Source organism: Molossus molossus, unplaced genomic scaffold (genome assembly GCF_014108415.1).
Source record: "Molossus molossus isolate mMolMol1 unplaced genomic scaffold, mMolMol1.p scaffold_m16_p_21, whole genome shotgun sequence".
Classification (NCBI taxonomy): Eukaryota; Metazoa; Chordata; class Mammalia; order Chiroptera; family Molossidae; genus Molossus; species Molossus molossus.
Window position 1 is genome coordinate 31,889,881 of NW_023425357.1, and position 15,163 is coordinate 31,905,043.

At 49.8% G+C, this 15,163-nt stretch overlaps 1 protein-coding gene across 1 annotated transcript in view; it reads left to right on the plus strand.

The window, feature by feature from the left end:
• The window catches only part of CALB2 (calbindin 2), a 28,981-nt gene extending 23,804 nt beyond the window's left edge, over positions 1–5,177 (plus strand). The window contains exons 9-11 of the mRNA XM_036275265.1: positions 39–92; positions 843–914; positions 4,493–5,177. Coding sequence (XP_036131158.1) covers positions 39–92; positions 843–914; positions 4,493–4,609 — 243 coding nt within the window. The 3' untranslated portion in view covers positions 4,610–5,177. The remainder of the gene's footprint in view (positions 1–38; positions 93–842; positions 915–4,492) is intronic.
• Positions 5,178–15,163: the final 9,986 nt, after the last annotated feature.

Consider the following 15,163-nt stretch of genomic DNA (forward strand, 5'->3'; position numbering starts at 1 on the left):
CCAAGCTTTTCTCCTCTCTCATACCTTGGGCCTTCCAGGGCATGAAGCTGACCTCAGAGGAGTTCAATGCCATTTTCACATTTTACGACAAGGTAAGAGGGAGGGCGGTGGGGGTGGGAAACGCAGGCGGCCCCATCAGCAGGGGAGCCTCCCACCCCCACCCCTGCCAGAGTGGCTCCACTCCGTCCTTCTTCGGACAGACAAGCTGTCAGGGGGCAGCTTGGGCCCTGTGGTTTCTTCCTGTCCCTTTCGATTCCCGCAGCATCTTCTGCTGTGTGGAAAGATAAACGCCATCACACTCCATGTGGGACCCAAGGTTTGGGTTCCCTAAAAGCACAAGAGAGAATCGTTCACGGTGAAGAGTGCTCAGAGCTGGGGTGTGATTACGCTGTTGGGGGCCAGAGAAAGGAGGTGCCCAGTGCTGCTGTCCTGCTGTCAGGTCATGGTGCCGGTTGTTTTTCGAGGACGTTGGGAATCACCCCTTCCTTAGCTGCCCCCTGCCCAGGAGACTCCAGTGGCCTTCCTTACAACCAAAGGGACAAGGGCAAGCTTCAGATAGGCCCTGTGTTCATCCCGAAATCTCAGCCAAATGCTTCCTGAACCTCACTTGTATTTTCGATGCAAATGAAAAACACCAGAATGAACGGCTACCCCAATCTGCCCTGAGCTCCCCGGTCCTGCATTCACAGGGAAGTCAGAAGCGACTGGTTTTCTTGGCACGGCAGGGTCTGAGCACCTCCTTTGGCCCAGAGTAAAGGGAAGGTTTGAATGAATGTGTGGGGGAAGCAAGGGGCAAAGGGCCCAAGTTCTAGCTCTGCACTGACTCTGCGCCCCGCCACCAGGACGGAAGTGGCTACATTGATGAGAATGAGCTGGACGCCCTCCTGAAGGATCTGTATGAGAAGAACAAGAAGGTGAGCCACGGCGGAGGCTGGGGTGCTGGGGCTTCTGAGGGAGGGGGACGGAGTGCCCTGGGGAGCGCTTCACCCCTCTCAGCCACAAGGCAGAAAGTGTTTGGGTTGTTGTCTTGTTTTGTTTCTGGTTGAATGATTGGTTGATCGGTTTATGTTTCTTATTTAATTGTAAGTAGACATAACAGTTTACTCTCATCTCCATATTTCAATGTGCGGCTCCGTGCTCCCGAGCACATTTATCATGTGCAACCATCACCAACATCCTCCCAGAACCCCAGACTCCACACTCACTGAACAACAGCTCCCAGCCCTTCCCTCCCCGGCCCCTGGCAACCACCATTCTACCTCTGTCTCTATAAATCTGACAACTCTAGGTACCTCACCTGTAGGCTCACACAGTATTTGTTTTGTGTGTGTGTGTGACTGGCTTATTTCACTTAGCATAGCATCTTCAAGGTTCATCTGGGTTGTAGAATGTACACATTCTTCAAAAGAAGAAGAATCCCCTTCTTTTTGAAGGCTGAATAATATTCCATTGTGTGTCTATCATGTGTGGTTTATCCATTCATCTATGAACAACAGTACCCAGGGCACTTAGGTTGCTTCCACCTGTTGGCTGTTGTGTTGACTGGCCCGGTTCATGGAAGTGTCAGCACATTGCCAACAACAACAACAAAAGACTTTTTTACTCAAGGAGAGGTTTTGGAGAGCAGAGCCCAGTGGGAGGTGAGGGCGTTCTGAATCAGTGTATTGTAGAATCTGGAGCTGGGCAAGGGGCTAAAAGGAGCCATGGAAGCATTTGTTCCTCTCAAAGAAAACATGGAGACTAAACTGCTTTACTTTGCCTGGTCTGTTGCCTACCAGACAGACTCCAGGAGGCCCTCCTGGGCTCCACTGGGTGCCCTGGGTGGGCGGGGTCTGGCGGGACAAGAACCAGAGGCCAGCCTTCGCCGCTGTCCCTCACCTCCTGGGAAACGTCTTCCTCTGAGCAAAAGGCTTTGCTGTTTTCTTTAATTAGAAGATGAACATTCGGTAATGTCTTGCATCGTCTAATTGCCTTGGCTGCCAGGCAAGAGCTAAATTTACTGCTCATTTTCAAGGGGGAAAAAGTGCATTGCAGCCTCTGAGTCTGTCTCCCTTTCTGATTGCTTTCTGACCTCTTTATCTTTATCCTGGGTATCAGCCTTCATTTATTTTTTTATTGATGTTACCTAGAACTGCTTTTTGAAAGAGGCAGAAACTTTTCCTAGGAAGAAGAAAGTACTCACCAAGGGTTTGAATGTGGCAAACTTTTTCCAGGCACCAAATTCTAGGAGAAAATTATTTATGTACTTTTATGTACCCAAGGAAAGTTGGGCATCGTAATAGAAAATATCTTTTTTAAATTTATTTTTAATTACTTTATTTTTGTTACAGATGTTTCTCCTTTTTCCCCAATTGACACCCTCCTCCCCACTCCCCCCTCCCCATAATGGAAAATGTCTTAACTGTAATTGTATGAATGAGGCATAAGTGTTCTCCATATGGCCCTGCCTTAGGCCTGAGGTTGATGGACCCCGAAGGCATGTGTTAACCCTCTGGAGTGACCAGGATTTCCTGGTCATCCCCTGACTAGGCTCTTTCCTGAATACCACCAACAATTCACATGCTGCACAGGTTCACTCAGGATGTGGAAACAAAAAAAGAATCAGGTGCTGAAAGTTAGAAAACAAGGATATTCGTGAAGTTGTTCACCTAGGAGCCTTCCACCTGTAGCCAGCTTCACCTGGGATCCAGAGAAGGCGTCTGTGGGGAGAGCTGCGTGACTGAAGAACAGCATCTGAGCTGGGAAGGGAAAGGCTATTTTGGGGGAGCCCATGTGGCAGACGCAGGTCCTGTGTTGATGGTGTAAGAGCTGTAATCTGTTTCCTGAGCAGAATAATGTTGGCAGCTCCTGAGGGATAGGCTGATGGGATCAAACTCCAATATTTCTTAGTGCTCCTAAGGCAAGTGCACCTCCTGGAAGGCCTCCTCAGCTTCCAGCAGAAACGCTTAGACGCTTAGACGCAGGAAGCAAGCAGCCCCTCCCTCCGTGCTGCTGACCCGACTCGCACGACACTGGGGGTGAGGGGTGTCTTCTCAAGCTGGGAGTTAATATTTGAGGTCTAATCCTTGGTTCCCAATCAGGCACACCCCAACATTATGAATTAGGTGACATTTCCAGGGACTTCACAACTTTAGGGAAGATGTCCCCCAAAGCTGGAGATGCTTGCAAAGTGCCTTTGAATTGGGTGGTGGCACAAATCAGTGACATGAAGGGATGTCCTGAAACAACCCAAAAAAAGCCTGACCTGTGAGCACTGACAAAGAGGTGGCTGAGGACAGGGGAGCCAGGTAAGTAGACAGACTTCAGGACTCAGGGATAGGGATAGGTATGGCTGTGAGTTGCTCCAATCCTTTAGTACATACCTCCATTTTCTCAATAGCAGAAGGAGGATAATGACCCATCAGCCTGGAATGAGAATTTTATTATTTTTTTAAATACATATGGACATTTTCAATACAAAAGAAGGAGGAGGAGGAAGGAAAGAGGGGGAGGAGAGAGGAGGAGGAGAGAGAGAGAAGGAAGAAAGGAAGGTAGGGGGAAAGAAAGAATAAAAGATAGTTGTTTAAGAGAGTTTCCATTGCTGGTGATGACTGCCGAATTCCAGACCCACCGGCTATTTGCACTCAAAGCCATGCCTGCAAAGCCAGTACAGGCATACCTCTGAAACACGGCGGGTGCGGTGCCAGGCCACCACAATAAAGCGAGTATCTCAACAAAGCAAGTCATAATCTTTTTGCCAGGGGATAGTCTTGCCTTCTATTTGTACAAAAACAAACCACAACACCTGCAAAGCACAGTAAAGCAAAGCGCAATAAGACGAGGTGTGCGGTGTGCACCATGAGGCACACCCAGTGTTGGTGCTGTTTACTGCTGGCCTTGTTTATCATGAGGCTGTGGGCATGTGTTCATGGGTCACCTGTCCAGTGGCCTCTGAAGGCCTCAGGAAGCCTGTGAGCAGGAAGCAGGCTGGGAGGACACAGGAGTTAGAATTCCTTCTTTAAATGGGTGAGGCTTAGGGGAGTGTGGTCCAGGGGCCCCGAGACAAGACCAGGGAGCTTCCCTGGCGTTCTCTTCCTCAGCTGCAGGGACACAGATTGAGTAAATGGAGGCCCAGTGAGGTGGAGGAACTTCTAGAAGTTTGCATAGATAATGGCTATAGCCACGGTTTCTTGGAGTGCTTGCTGTGTCAGGCACTGAGCTAAGTGCTGTTCACATCATTCCATCATCGTGACACCTCAGTGAGGCAAGTACCATTTGTGTACCCATTACACAGATGAGGCAAGTTGAATACTTTCCCCAACGCAATGCAGCCAGTAAGTGAAAGAGGATTTAACCCAGGTCTGACTCCAAAACCCATGCTTCGCATTCCTCTAAGCCTGCGCTGCGATGGGTTAAGAGGAAGGCCCATTGGTGTGTTTGTGAATGAATAGATGGGCCACTTGTGTGATGCCACCCACTGAGCCTGCTCTTACCCTCTCTCTGTGTCTCCTAGGAAATGAATATCCAAGAGCTCACCAACTACAGAAAGAGCGTCATGTCCTTGGCCGAGGCGGGGAAGCTCTACCGCAAGGACCTGGAGATTGTCCTCTGCAGCGAGACCCCCGTGTAAAGGGGGACAGGGGGTGCCTCTCCACCTCCCCCAAACCCTGCTCCTGCTGTCCCAACACTTCTACCCAGACCTGGAGATCATTGGCACTCCTCCCCACGCCCCTGCAACCTGCACACCAGCCTGCAGAGCAAGGAAAGATGGAGGACGGGCTGCTGATGGGTCTCCTGGAGCCCCCTGCAACCCCACGCTGACCTGAGTGGCACATGGCTCTACCTGCAGTGGGGTACCAGCCAACCACATGGAAGGTGGGCAGGGCGCGGGTAGAAGGTCCCTGATTCTCTTGGCTGTGATGCATGAGCTCATTTGCTGTATGATTTAGGCTTCTACATCCAACAGAGTGGACCCTTCCCCCCCGCTCCCCTGCGCCTCTCCCCCATGCCACCACCCAGCCCACACTTCCAAGTTCCATGGCCGCCTTGCTAATGGTGTAGTCGTCTTCTCAGAGTTCCTGTCTGTGGAGGGCACCAGCCCTTGCCTCGTCTTCTTGACTCAGCATGCTCCTTTTCTCTCTGGCTTTCCTGTCTCCTTGTTGACCAAAGAAGTGTTTACAGATAATAAAATGGAAATGTTCTGCTGGTCAAGTGGTCACCTTCTCTGCAGCTGGCAGCTCTTCCTGACCGAGAGCGCCTGTACTCGTGTAGGTGGGGAAGGGTGTCGGGACCCCTCACCGGGGGCGAAACCACAGGCGCAGGGAAGGACCCCAGGACGCTGGCTGCCTCTTCAGCGCCCTGTCACTGCTTTGCTCCGGGTTTGTTTCTGCATCTCCGGTGTTGTGCTGAACAGCTTACTTGAGCTGCTTCCCTTAACCCGAGAGAGGTGCTGTGATTGTGTCCACTGTGCAGACAGGAAACTAAAGATGATAACGAGCCCCAAGTCTCATGGCCAGTTGGGACCAGAGCCAGGGTATGGATCCCACAGATCAGATCCACATTCTCTACAGTAGGGATACCACGGGCTGTGGCAACAGTGGGACTAAATGATCTCCACCAATCGGGGGGACCTCCAACCAGGAGTTCTAGACCACCACAGGCTTAGCTTCTCCTTTTCAAAGGGCACTTTACCCCACAACTCATCAGATGCTCCTGGTGTAGGACTAGCGTGGCCTTCGGGGCCACAGAGCTCTTCCAGACACTAGGGGAGAGAGCTGACTGTTCAGTGCTCTCATTTATTGGCTGTCTACCAGGTGCATTTGACATTTCCTCCTTTAATCCCACAACAAGCCCATGAGATGGATACTATTTTCAGATGAATAAATTAAAGTTCAAAGACATTAAGTAACTGTTCAAGGTGATACAACTCCTAAGTGGCAAAGCTAGGACTCAAAAACAGGCTGGTCTGCCTCCAAAGTCACAGTTGGCCATGTCCCTCTATCTGCTGTCTAGGAACCCATCTGGAGCTCTGGACCACCAAAGGGTGGATCTACCTGGATCAGACATAAGCCCCATTTCTTTCCCAGCCACACCTCTTTCTGAGAGAAGCCATCCTGATCACAGCCTGGATGGTGCAGCCCAGTGAGCCACCATCTGCCCTCTGTCCACCTGCCCACAGCTGACTGGGCCAAGACTGGACGTCTGGTGCCAGCTGGCCAGTGAGAGTTCCCAGAGTCTCAGGTTGAGATCCAGGGCCACCAGGTGGAATGTGTGGTACTGAAGCTAGTTGGTGACACAGCTTTGAGGGTCACAGGTGGCTCCATGGCAATCCAAAACCATGCCTGAGCTGATGCTGGGAAGAGTAGGAAAAAAGTAGTGTAAGCAGTGACAGCAAAGCTAGAGACAGCCAGCTCGTATCGGGGGAGTCACTGAGAGGGAGATGTGAGCCCTGGCCAGTCTGGCTCAGCGGTTAGCGCATTGGCCCATGGACCAATGAGTCGTTGGTTCGGTTCCATTCAGGGTACGTGCCTCGGTTTCAGTTTGTCCCCAGCCCTGGTCGGGGTCATGCAGGAGGTGGCCATTCGATGTGTCCCTCTCACATCAGTGTTTCTCTCTCCCTCTCTCTTTCTCACTCCCTCCCTCCCACTCTGTCTGAAGAAAAGTGGATAAGTATCCTCGGGTGAGAATTAAAAAAAAAAAAGGGACGTGTGAGAAATCAAGCCCAACGACCAGACAGGACCGGCTCATGAACGGCCCTGGGGCCCATGGAGGGGTTGGGACTTCACTCTACTTTCCCAGGCTGCTTTGTGACGCCTCCCTTCCTCTTCTCCTCTCCGCTTGGTTCCAGTGTGTCACTTTCTTAGTGAGGCCCACCCCATGGAACTGCAGCCCACCCCCACCATGCCCTTTGCCCTGCCCCCAACGCCAGAGCCCCTCCCAGGCATATCTTTCTCCTCCCCAGAATAATGGCCCCTAGAGCTTCTGAGCCCTAATCCCCAGATGTAGTGAATACATTATGTTACCTGGCAAAGCAGAATTAAGGTTTTAAATCTGCTGACTTCAGGGAGACTCTCCTAGATTATCCAGGTGGGCCCAAAGTCATCACCAAGGTCCTTAGATGTGCAAGAGAAGGCAAGTCAGAGTGACGCCTGTGAAGAGACGCAGCCAGCCTTCCAGATGGAAGAGGGAGCATCCAGGGACCAGGCAGGAAGGTTCTCCCTTAGCACCTGCGAGTCCTTGCTTTTCGTCCATGTTGGGCTTCTGACCTCCAGAGCCGCAAGATAATACCTTTCTGTTGTTTCAAGCTGCCAAGTTTGTGGTCACTGGTTTCAGCAGCAACAGGAAGTAAACACATAGACAAAAACATAGTCCCGCCCACCCATGTTCCTGTCACGTTATGAGGTGTGGGTGAGGATGTGTCTTCCTTAGTGTTCTTGTGAGGACTGAGATAATTGGGGACACACACACGTAGCACAGTGCCTGGCACACAGTGTGACCAAGTGGCAGCTGTGGGGTCATGTTCCCTGTGGCTGCTGCCTCTACTGCCACTGGGCATCCAGGCTGCCCAGGACTCACGAGGACTCGGTTGGTTCCAAATCTGTGAAATCCTACTCACCCCTCCCACCCCTCAGAGAAGATGGCTACCTGGTACACTGCCTCCTGCTTTAGGGACGAGCCCCCCCAAACCTGGCAGACACCCCACGGGAACAATTCTGTCTGCCACAGCTGGAGTGCCCATGCACACACTGATCCCATGGCAGGGGCAGCTGGCACTGAAGAGATCGAGGTCCTGAAAACGGCTCCAAAGCCTGGCTTAGGATGCTCAGTCCTCCTCACGCCTGCCCTTTGCTTCATTCAGAGACCACGATATGCTGGGAGAACTTGGCCAGACACCCCCTTTTTGGGTCGCAAGTTCCCCATCTGTAGAATGGAAAGCTTGAAATGAGTGGTGTGCAAGTATCCTTCAACATCTTACCTCCGACGTTTCACTGAAAAGGGGATATGAATGGTGAACACACAAGGTGACGTCGTTAACCACTAGGGAAATGCAAGTGAAAACCACAATGAGGCCCAGCTGGTGTAGCTCAGTGGTTGAGTGTCGACCCAGCACTAAGATTCTGGTAAAATTCCTGACCAGGGCACATGCCCAGGTTGTGGGCCCAGTCCCCAGTGGGGGCCATGCAGGAGGCAGCCAGTCGATGTTCTCTCTCATTGATGTTTCTAGTGTGCATGCTCTCTCTCTCTCTCTCTCTCTCTCTATCCTTTCCTCTCTCTCTAAAATCAATAAAGAAAAAATATTTTTTTTATAAAAACCACAATGAGACCACTGCACACCAAGAACCAAATATAATTTTGAAAAGTTTTATTTCCATTTACAAAAGCAGAGTCTACACTACATTGCTATGGGTTCCAGGGAGCTGAAGAAGGGGGGAGGCTTCCTCACAGAGCACAAAACAGAGCATCACATCAAAGCACCAACAGTTTAAATAACCACGAGGGAATTCCTACACCCCCTTCACGCAGTCCTGTGTAATTCATTCTTGTTCTGCGATCCTGGGTTAGCAGCCCGCTTTCACGAAGCCAACTGCCTCTGGACTGAGAAGAGCCTGAACATCCTGGCTCAGTCCCGGGGTATCATCTGAGAGTTGCTTAGGCAACACCAGTTCAGAAGCCTGCACCCAAGAGTCCATCTGTGAAGTATAGATGGTTTGGATACGTGGTACAGTCACTGACTGGGAGCTCTAAGAATGTCCTTTCCTCAAAGACATAGCTGCAGCCTGCACCTTAGAGCTGAGCCTTCGGGCAAGCAAGACAGTGAAAAACAGGGCAGAGATCGCGTTAGCCATTAACATCAGCTTAGAGCATATAAACTTCCCTACCAGAATACAGTACAGACTACTTCATAAGACTTTAGATGAGTGTTTCCCCTGAGGGTAAAAACATGGGCAAGGGGGAATGAAAAATCGCCAGGGACTCCCCCAAAACATGCAATGTCTAAAACACCTTAATAGTTTGTCCATGTAAGCTTAACCTCGGGAAGGCTGAGCACATCTTCTGATCTAACAACTCCGCTCACGCAGAGCTTACAATAGTGACTCGTCAAACAAACCTAATCATTCCTGGCATCTCTTTTAATAAGGTGCAAAAACAAATCTCTGTGATTTTCCAGGGCTCCTCTGGGAAATCTCAAAGATCATTGGAGGTGTAAAAGATATCCTGCAAGTTCCCTTTCCTTTCTTCTATATGTATTAAATTATATGGGAAGTCAAAATATAGAGAGTTTTCAGAAGAGATTTGGATACTTGATTAGTGTATGATCATAGTGCCTGACAAACAAACCTCAGTTACCCATTTAATTAAGTGATAACACTTAAAAGTAAACAGATCCAAGAATATTGAAGACATATGTCCACATCAAAACTTACACACAAATGTTCATAGCAGCATAATTCAAAATAGCCAAAAAATGGAAACTACCCAACTACTACCCATCAGTTGATGAACGAATGGATAAACCAAAGGTGGTCTAGCCACACAATGGAGTATTAATCACCCATACAATGCAACGAAACACTGACACGGGCTCCAACATGATGGACCTCAGAAACGTTATGCTAAGCAAAAAAAGCCAACCACAAAAGGCCACATATTGTATAATTCCATTTCCATGAAATGTCCAGAATAGGCAAACCCGTTGAGACGGAAAGCAGATTAACGGTTGCCAGGGGTTGCGGGTAGGAGAATGTAATGGGAAGCGCCCGCTAACAGGTACAGGGATTCATTTTGCAAATGTTCCATAGTCAGGCAGAATTAGATCGTGGTGATCACTGCACAGCCCATTAATATACTAACGCCCACTGACCTAACTCTCTGTAAAGGTAAACAATGTCTTTCTTAATTTTCTTTTTTAAAAACCTATGTAGGCTTCGTTTGTGAAATAATTAAAATAAGCAGAGAAGTATAAACATAGCTTGTTCATACATGAGGAGTTTTGTTTGCTGTGTTTTAAAATAATCTATTCTAGGACATGGCAAATTCAACATAAAGCACCAAAAACTTTTCTGGTAGACACAGAATCTCCGTCATCTAAAATAACCCTCCGTATTATAGGCAAGGGTATTAATTAATCAGTAGACCAAGGAGGCAAGCCCATAATACCTGAGCAACCTTTGCTAAAATATAATACATTTCACGGTTTCTTCCCAGGTGCAGGCATTGTAAAATAACACGAATAGAATTCATTTCCCCAACTTTGTCCTCCATGACACCTTCTGCACTGTGAAACAAACTGACACAGTCTGCAGGGTTGAAACTACTTTCATAACAATGCTAACATGTTGTCTATGTTCACATGCAATGTGTCATTGTGGCTATTTTCAAATGAATCAATTAAGTATTTTTTAACCATCTCTATTTGGATTTCTAATGCGGTAAATATCGATAGTTTTAACCCACATAAACAAAAGCTCTTTGGGCAATCTCAGTAAGTTCTAAGAATGTAGAGGAGGAAGATCACATGTTAAAAACACATGTAGGCATGCTCTCCCGCCTCGGAGCACACCCCCACCTTCCCTTCCCCCTCCTCTTCCCCCACAGGCACACATCTCCTAAACTCTAAAGGCTCCATGAGACTTGCAACGAGGGAGCAACGGGCAGTGGCAGCTCGCCCTGGGCTAACCCGTGCCCATGACCCTGTCCCCAAGGCCCTCTTTCCTCTGACTTCTTAGTGAGCCAAACAGCCCCGCCCGGGCTCATTTCCCCGCCGAGGCTCTCCTGTTGCTTCTTCTATCCTAGGCCCTTCCTTGTTTCACTGTCCCAGATTTAATAAATGTCCTCTAAAAATTTTAAAACAAAACACAAAAACAGTGTAAAAAGGAACAGGATAAGAAATGGCATAACTCCTGCCCCACACCTCACACCCTGTTGATCCAAAGGGCTGGGCTGTTTGCTGACTGAAGCAGCACAAACCTAGCAAAGTCGAAGTAACCAAAAACATACATAATGCTGCTGCTGCTGACAGCAACTCACTCAGTAAGCAAAGAGGAAACAAACGGATAACCAGCAATCCCCAATTATGGAGCTAGAGCAGTCATAGCTTGCAAATGAAGGAAGTAAAGAAAAATGAAAATAAAAAATAGACATCAGAAGAACCTGCATGTACAACAGCGTTTGAGAAAGCTGATTCGCTAACTGGCGGTCTGCTTCAAGTGAATGATAACTGCAGTCTAAGTGAAATAGACAACAAAGAAAACATCTCATGAAGAGAACAAGATTCAGCTAGTTTACTGAAAATCCAGAATGTGGTTCTTTCATATGGAAGGTTCATAGAATTTGGGGATAATGATCTTCCATGAACTGAGGAGTGAGCTTAAATTCACCCTCTGCACTAGAGGGTCCCACACCCCCACCAAGAAAATTACTTATCGGCTCCCCAGCCCAGCTGCAGCTGCCCAGGACAGAGCTGACACCGTGCAGAGACCTTCCCCTGGGCTCCCAGCACCATGGCATTCCTGCAGATGCCCCATCCTGGAGGATTTTCTCCAGCAAACCCATGCACAGCGAGGAGCCTGCGGGCGTTGGCCTCAGAGGGAGCAGCTGCCAGGACAGGGAAGGCAGGTGGGATTGGTAGATACCACAGAAGCAGCGCAAGCATACTGACCATGTAGAAACCACCTACATTTTCCAGGGGGTTTGTTCAGTTGCAGGAGTAAGAGTGGGAGTGCTGGCCAGGTAGGAAGAATCGTATCTAACAGAAAAATAGGCAGAAAGGGACGGAAGTGGTTGGTGAGACCCACCACACTGTCTGACATCCTTGTAAGTGGACATTTTTATGGTGCATGAGCTGGAGTGCCACAGTGCCCCTGGGGGTGGGGTGGGAGTGGGGGAAGAAACCCAGCAGAGACACAAAGAATCCAGACTAGATGGAAGGTCAGAAGCTGAGAAAGTAAAGTCCTCAAAAGGCACAGAGCATTCCATGGGGTCAGGACCATGGGCTCCAATCCCACGGATATAAACCAAAGGGCATGTGTTCCGTCATGTTGAACCAGCAATAGAAATACCAGCGACCTACAGGGCCGCTTCACCAGTGCCGACCAGGAACATGCGGCTCGTCAAAGAAAACACACTCCACTGTCACTCTGCTTGGCCGTGGAGTTTGCCGTTGTTCGACAACTACTGTCTGGAGCATGAGCTCCAGGCTGAGTCATGCTACACTCACGCTGGGGTCATGTAGTGAAGAACCAAAGCAGACCTGCCCCTGCCCCATGGGGCTCCCAGTGAGGAGCCGGCCCAGCAATCCCTGGGGCAAGTTATCACATATTATCACAAAGCACCTGGCCTTCCTGAGTCCCACACACAATGCCTCATCTCTCATCCTATTCATCTGGATTTTAAGATGGCCCCTTTCCCTTCCCCTCTATACCCACCCTCCACTCTTTCTCTCATGAATCCCAGCCTTTCATCACAACTCTTTCTCTCATGAGCTGTTCCCTCTTCCCTCGCTGCCCTCAGTAATATTCCAGGGATACACTCTGGTCCGTAACTGCCCCTCTTCAGGACTAACCAGGTAAATGATTTGTAAGGCCCAGTGCTAAAAGAACACGTGGGACCTCCTTCTTCAAAAAATTCATTAAGAATTTCAAGGCACTAAACCAGCATGTGGCACGTGACCGCACAGGCCGCATGCCCCTGAAGCCAGCCCCGCATCTGGAACATGAAGAAGCGTGCTGTGACACACCAGCCCAGAGCAGAACCGGACCCAGGACGGGCTGCGCCACCGCGACCCCTTGGCTTGTCCTGAGCGGGAGATGGGCTGTCACCCCTCTCTGCTCCCAACAGGACCCAGAATCTCACCAGCCCGCTTCAGAGGGATTGTGAAATTCATTAGAGCAGAAACTGCAATTAGAACTTAAAGGCTAAGGAAAAACAAGGTTTATGAATGTTAATTTTAAAAAGCAAAGTGAAGTTTTGAAGAATCCTTCCTGACCACAAAACTACATTCTAACCCACAAAGCTGGCCCAGCAGGCCCCGGCCTCAGGGTCGGTGTGGACAGGCAGTGCGTTCCCCCGGAGAACACTCGGTACCGGAGTCTCAGCCTAGAGGACAGCGTTCTCATCCCACCCACAGGTGTCCCCTCTCAGTCCTAAAGAAGGAGGACTGCTCCTCAGGACCCCCTTTCCAGGGTCACTTTTCTTGGCCCCTGGTTTCCTGAAAATCACTGAAGTCAGGGGACACTCTCAGAAGATAGGTTATTTCCCCAAGGTTGAGGCAGCGACGCAGCTGGGTTCATGAGCAAGGAGCAGGGAGGCCACAAGTTCCAGAGCAAACTTGTCAGGGTGGAAATGAACTAACACCGCAGAGCACCCCTTAACTAGAGAGATGAGTCTGAGGTACATACCCCAACTTGCCAGTGCCATGGACCAAGGCTCACTCTACCTCACTGCAAAACCACAGGACAACAAGTCAGGAAACCATTGAATCCAACCGTAAGAAAAACACAAAGTCTGACGCGTCAAGCACGATGAGCCCAGAACCAAATACGTGTTGTCCACAATGGTTCCAAAGAGGCAGCCTCCTCCTCTTCTGAAGGGAGAGCGAGGCACCACTACGCCACAGCCTGGCAACAAGGAAGGCGTACAACCTGTGCTCTACTGAAAAGCCAAGAGGGACATCACACGAGCCTTCAGGAGGCCATCAGCAGCAAGTCACGGCTCTGCAACACAAACGAAGTCAGGAAGGAGGCATGGGTTGGGAAGAAGCGATGCCAAGTGGGAGGGAAGAGGAGAGCAAGGCAAGGAGGGAGGGAGTGCTCCCTGCATCGGGCTGGTGCCTCCTGAGAAATAAGTGGCAGAACCACCAGGCCATCGGCAACACGCCACGTGGACGCTCAGCCAGCCAGCCCGCCAGGAAGGAGAAAGAGCAGAAGCTGCTTGAGGAAGTGAAAACGAGCAAGTAGAAAATCCAAGACCTGAAGAAAAAAAATAGAAAAAAAAAAGGCCCTATAAAATTTACATTTGTGTTCTAAACAGGAAAGCTATGAGCTCCCATGCACAGCACAAGATGTTAAAAAAGAGGCCCAGCCACAGAGAAGGTGGGAGCTGCCAACTTGAGACACGTTTCAGGACAAACACACCCACTGAGGAAGAGAGACTCTTGCAACAAACCGCGTCCCTCAAAACAGCTCCTAGAAGTAAACAGTCACAAGAAAATTCCTGGAAGACACCCTCAGTGACCAGAATACCTGTGGCCCAACCACCAAAACAAGGTGAAATCTTGCTCCCAGCACCAACAATAAGTCCGCCCATGGAGTCGTCCTCTTTCTGCTGAAGGAGCCTGGTCTGGACAGAAAGCCCCTACACCAGTTCCCAGGGGTCATCTTAGGCCTCAAGTGCAGTGCAGTCTCCCAACTGGCACAGCTGGGGTCCCCAAACAGATGCAAGAAACCTTTCTCTTCTAAAGAGCTGGACATCACAGGCCATCTGTAATTTCCATGATTTCCATGATCCCACCAAGATGAAGACGCCCAGCCCATGGGAAAGACACCGCCCCACCAGGCAGGGCCTCCTGTGGCCCCTACCCTGTCCACCCACCTCATGGTTCCTGTAGAGCTACTGAGAAAATACAGCGTGTGCTCTCCCCAAGAAAGAATGTCCCTTTTCCCCAAGAGGGTATATGCAGGCAACAATCTGAGGCTTGGGTTTAAAAAAAAAAAAACCTTCTGACCACTATAAAGACACTGCCTACACTGTTTCTTCCCACCACCAACAATGAGTCCACTGTAAGGCCCTCCTCGTCCCTCGCTGGAGGAGTTCGGCCTAGACTGAGGCCTGTGCTGCTAAAGAAGGCCCTATACCTTTCCCTAGGCTTATCTGAGGTCTCTACTATGCTTTGCTGAAACCTTCATGTCTGCAGGGAAGCACGGAAGAGCCACTGCGTCACATTTCCAAGGAGGAACGCCTGGGTTCCTGCCAATCCAGGGCCAACCTTGTCATCATCTTCCCCAGCAATCCTCCCTGGTTCTTCCAAGTAAGAACAACCAGACTGTGGCCCCACGTGTGCAAACCGGCCCTGCTCCAGCATTGCCTCCGTTTGCAAAGCAAATAAGAGGACTCCACACTGTTATGACACTTTGCACCACAATCCTTGGTGCTGTCTGCCCAGCTTGAAGAAATGTATTCTTGGAGG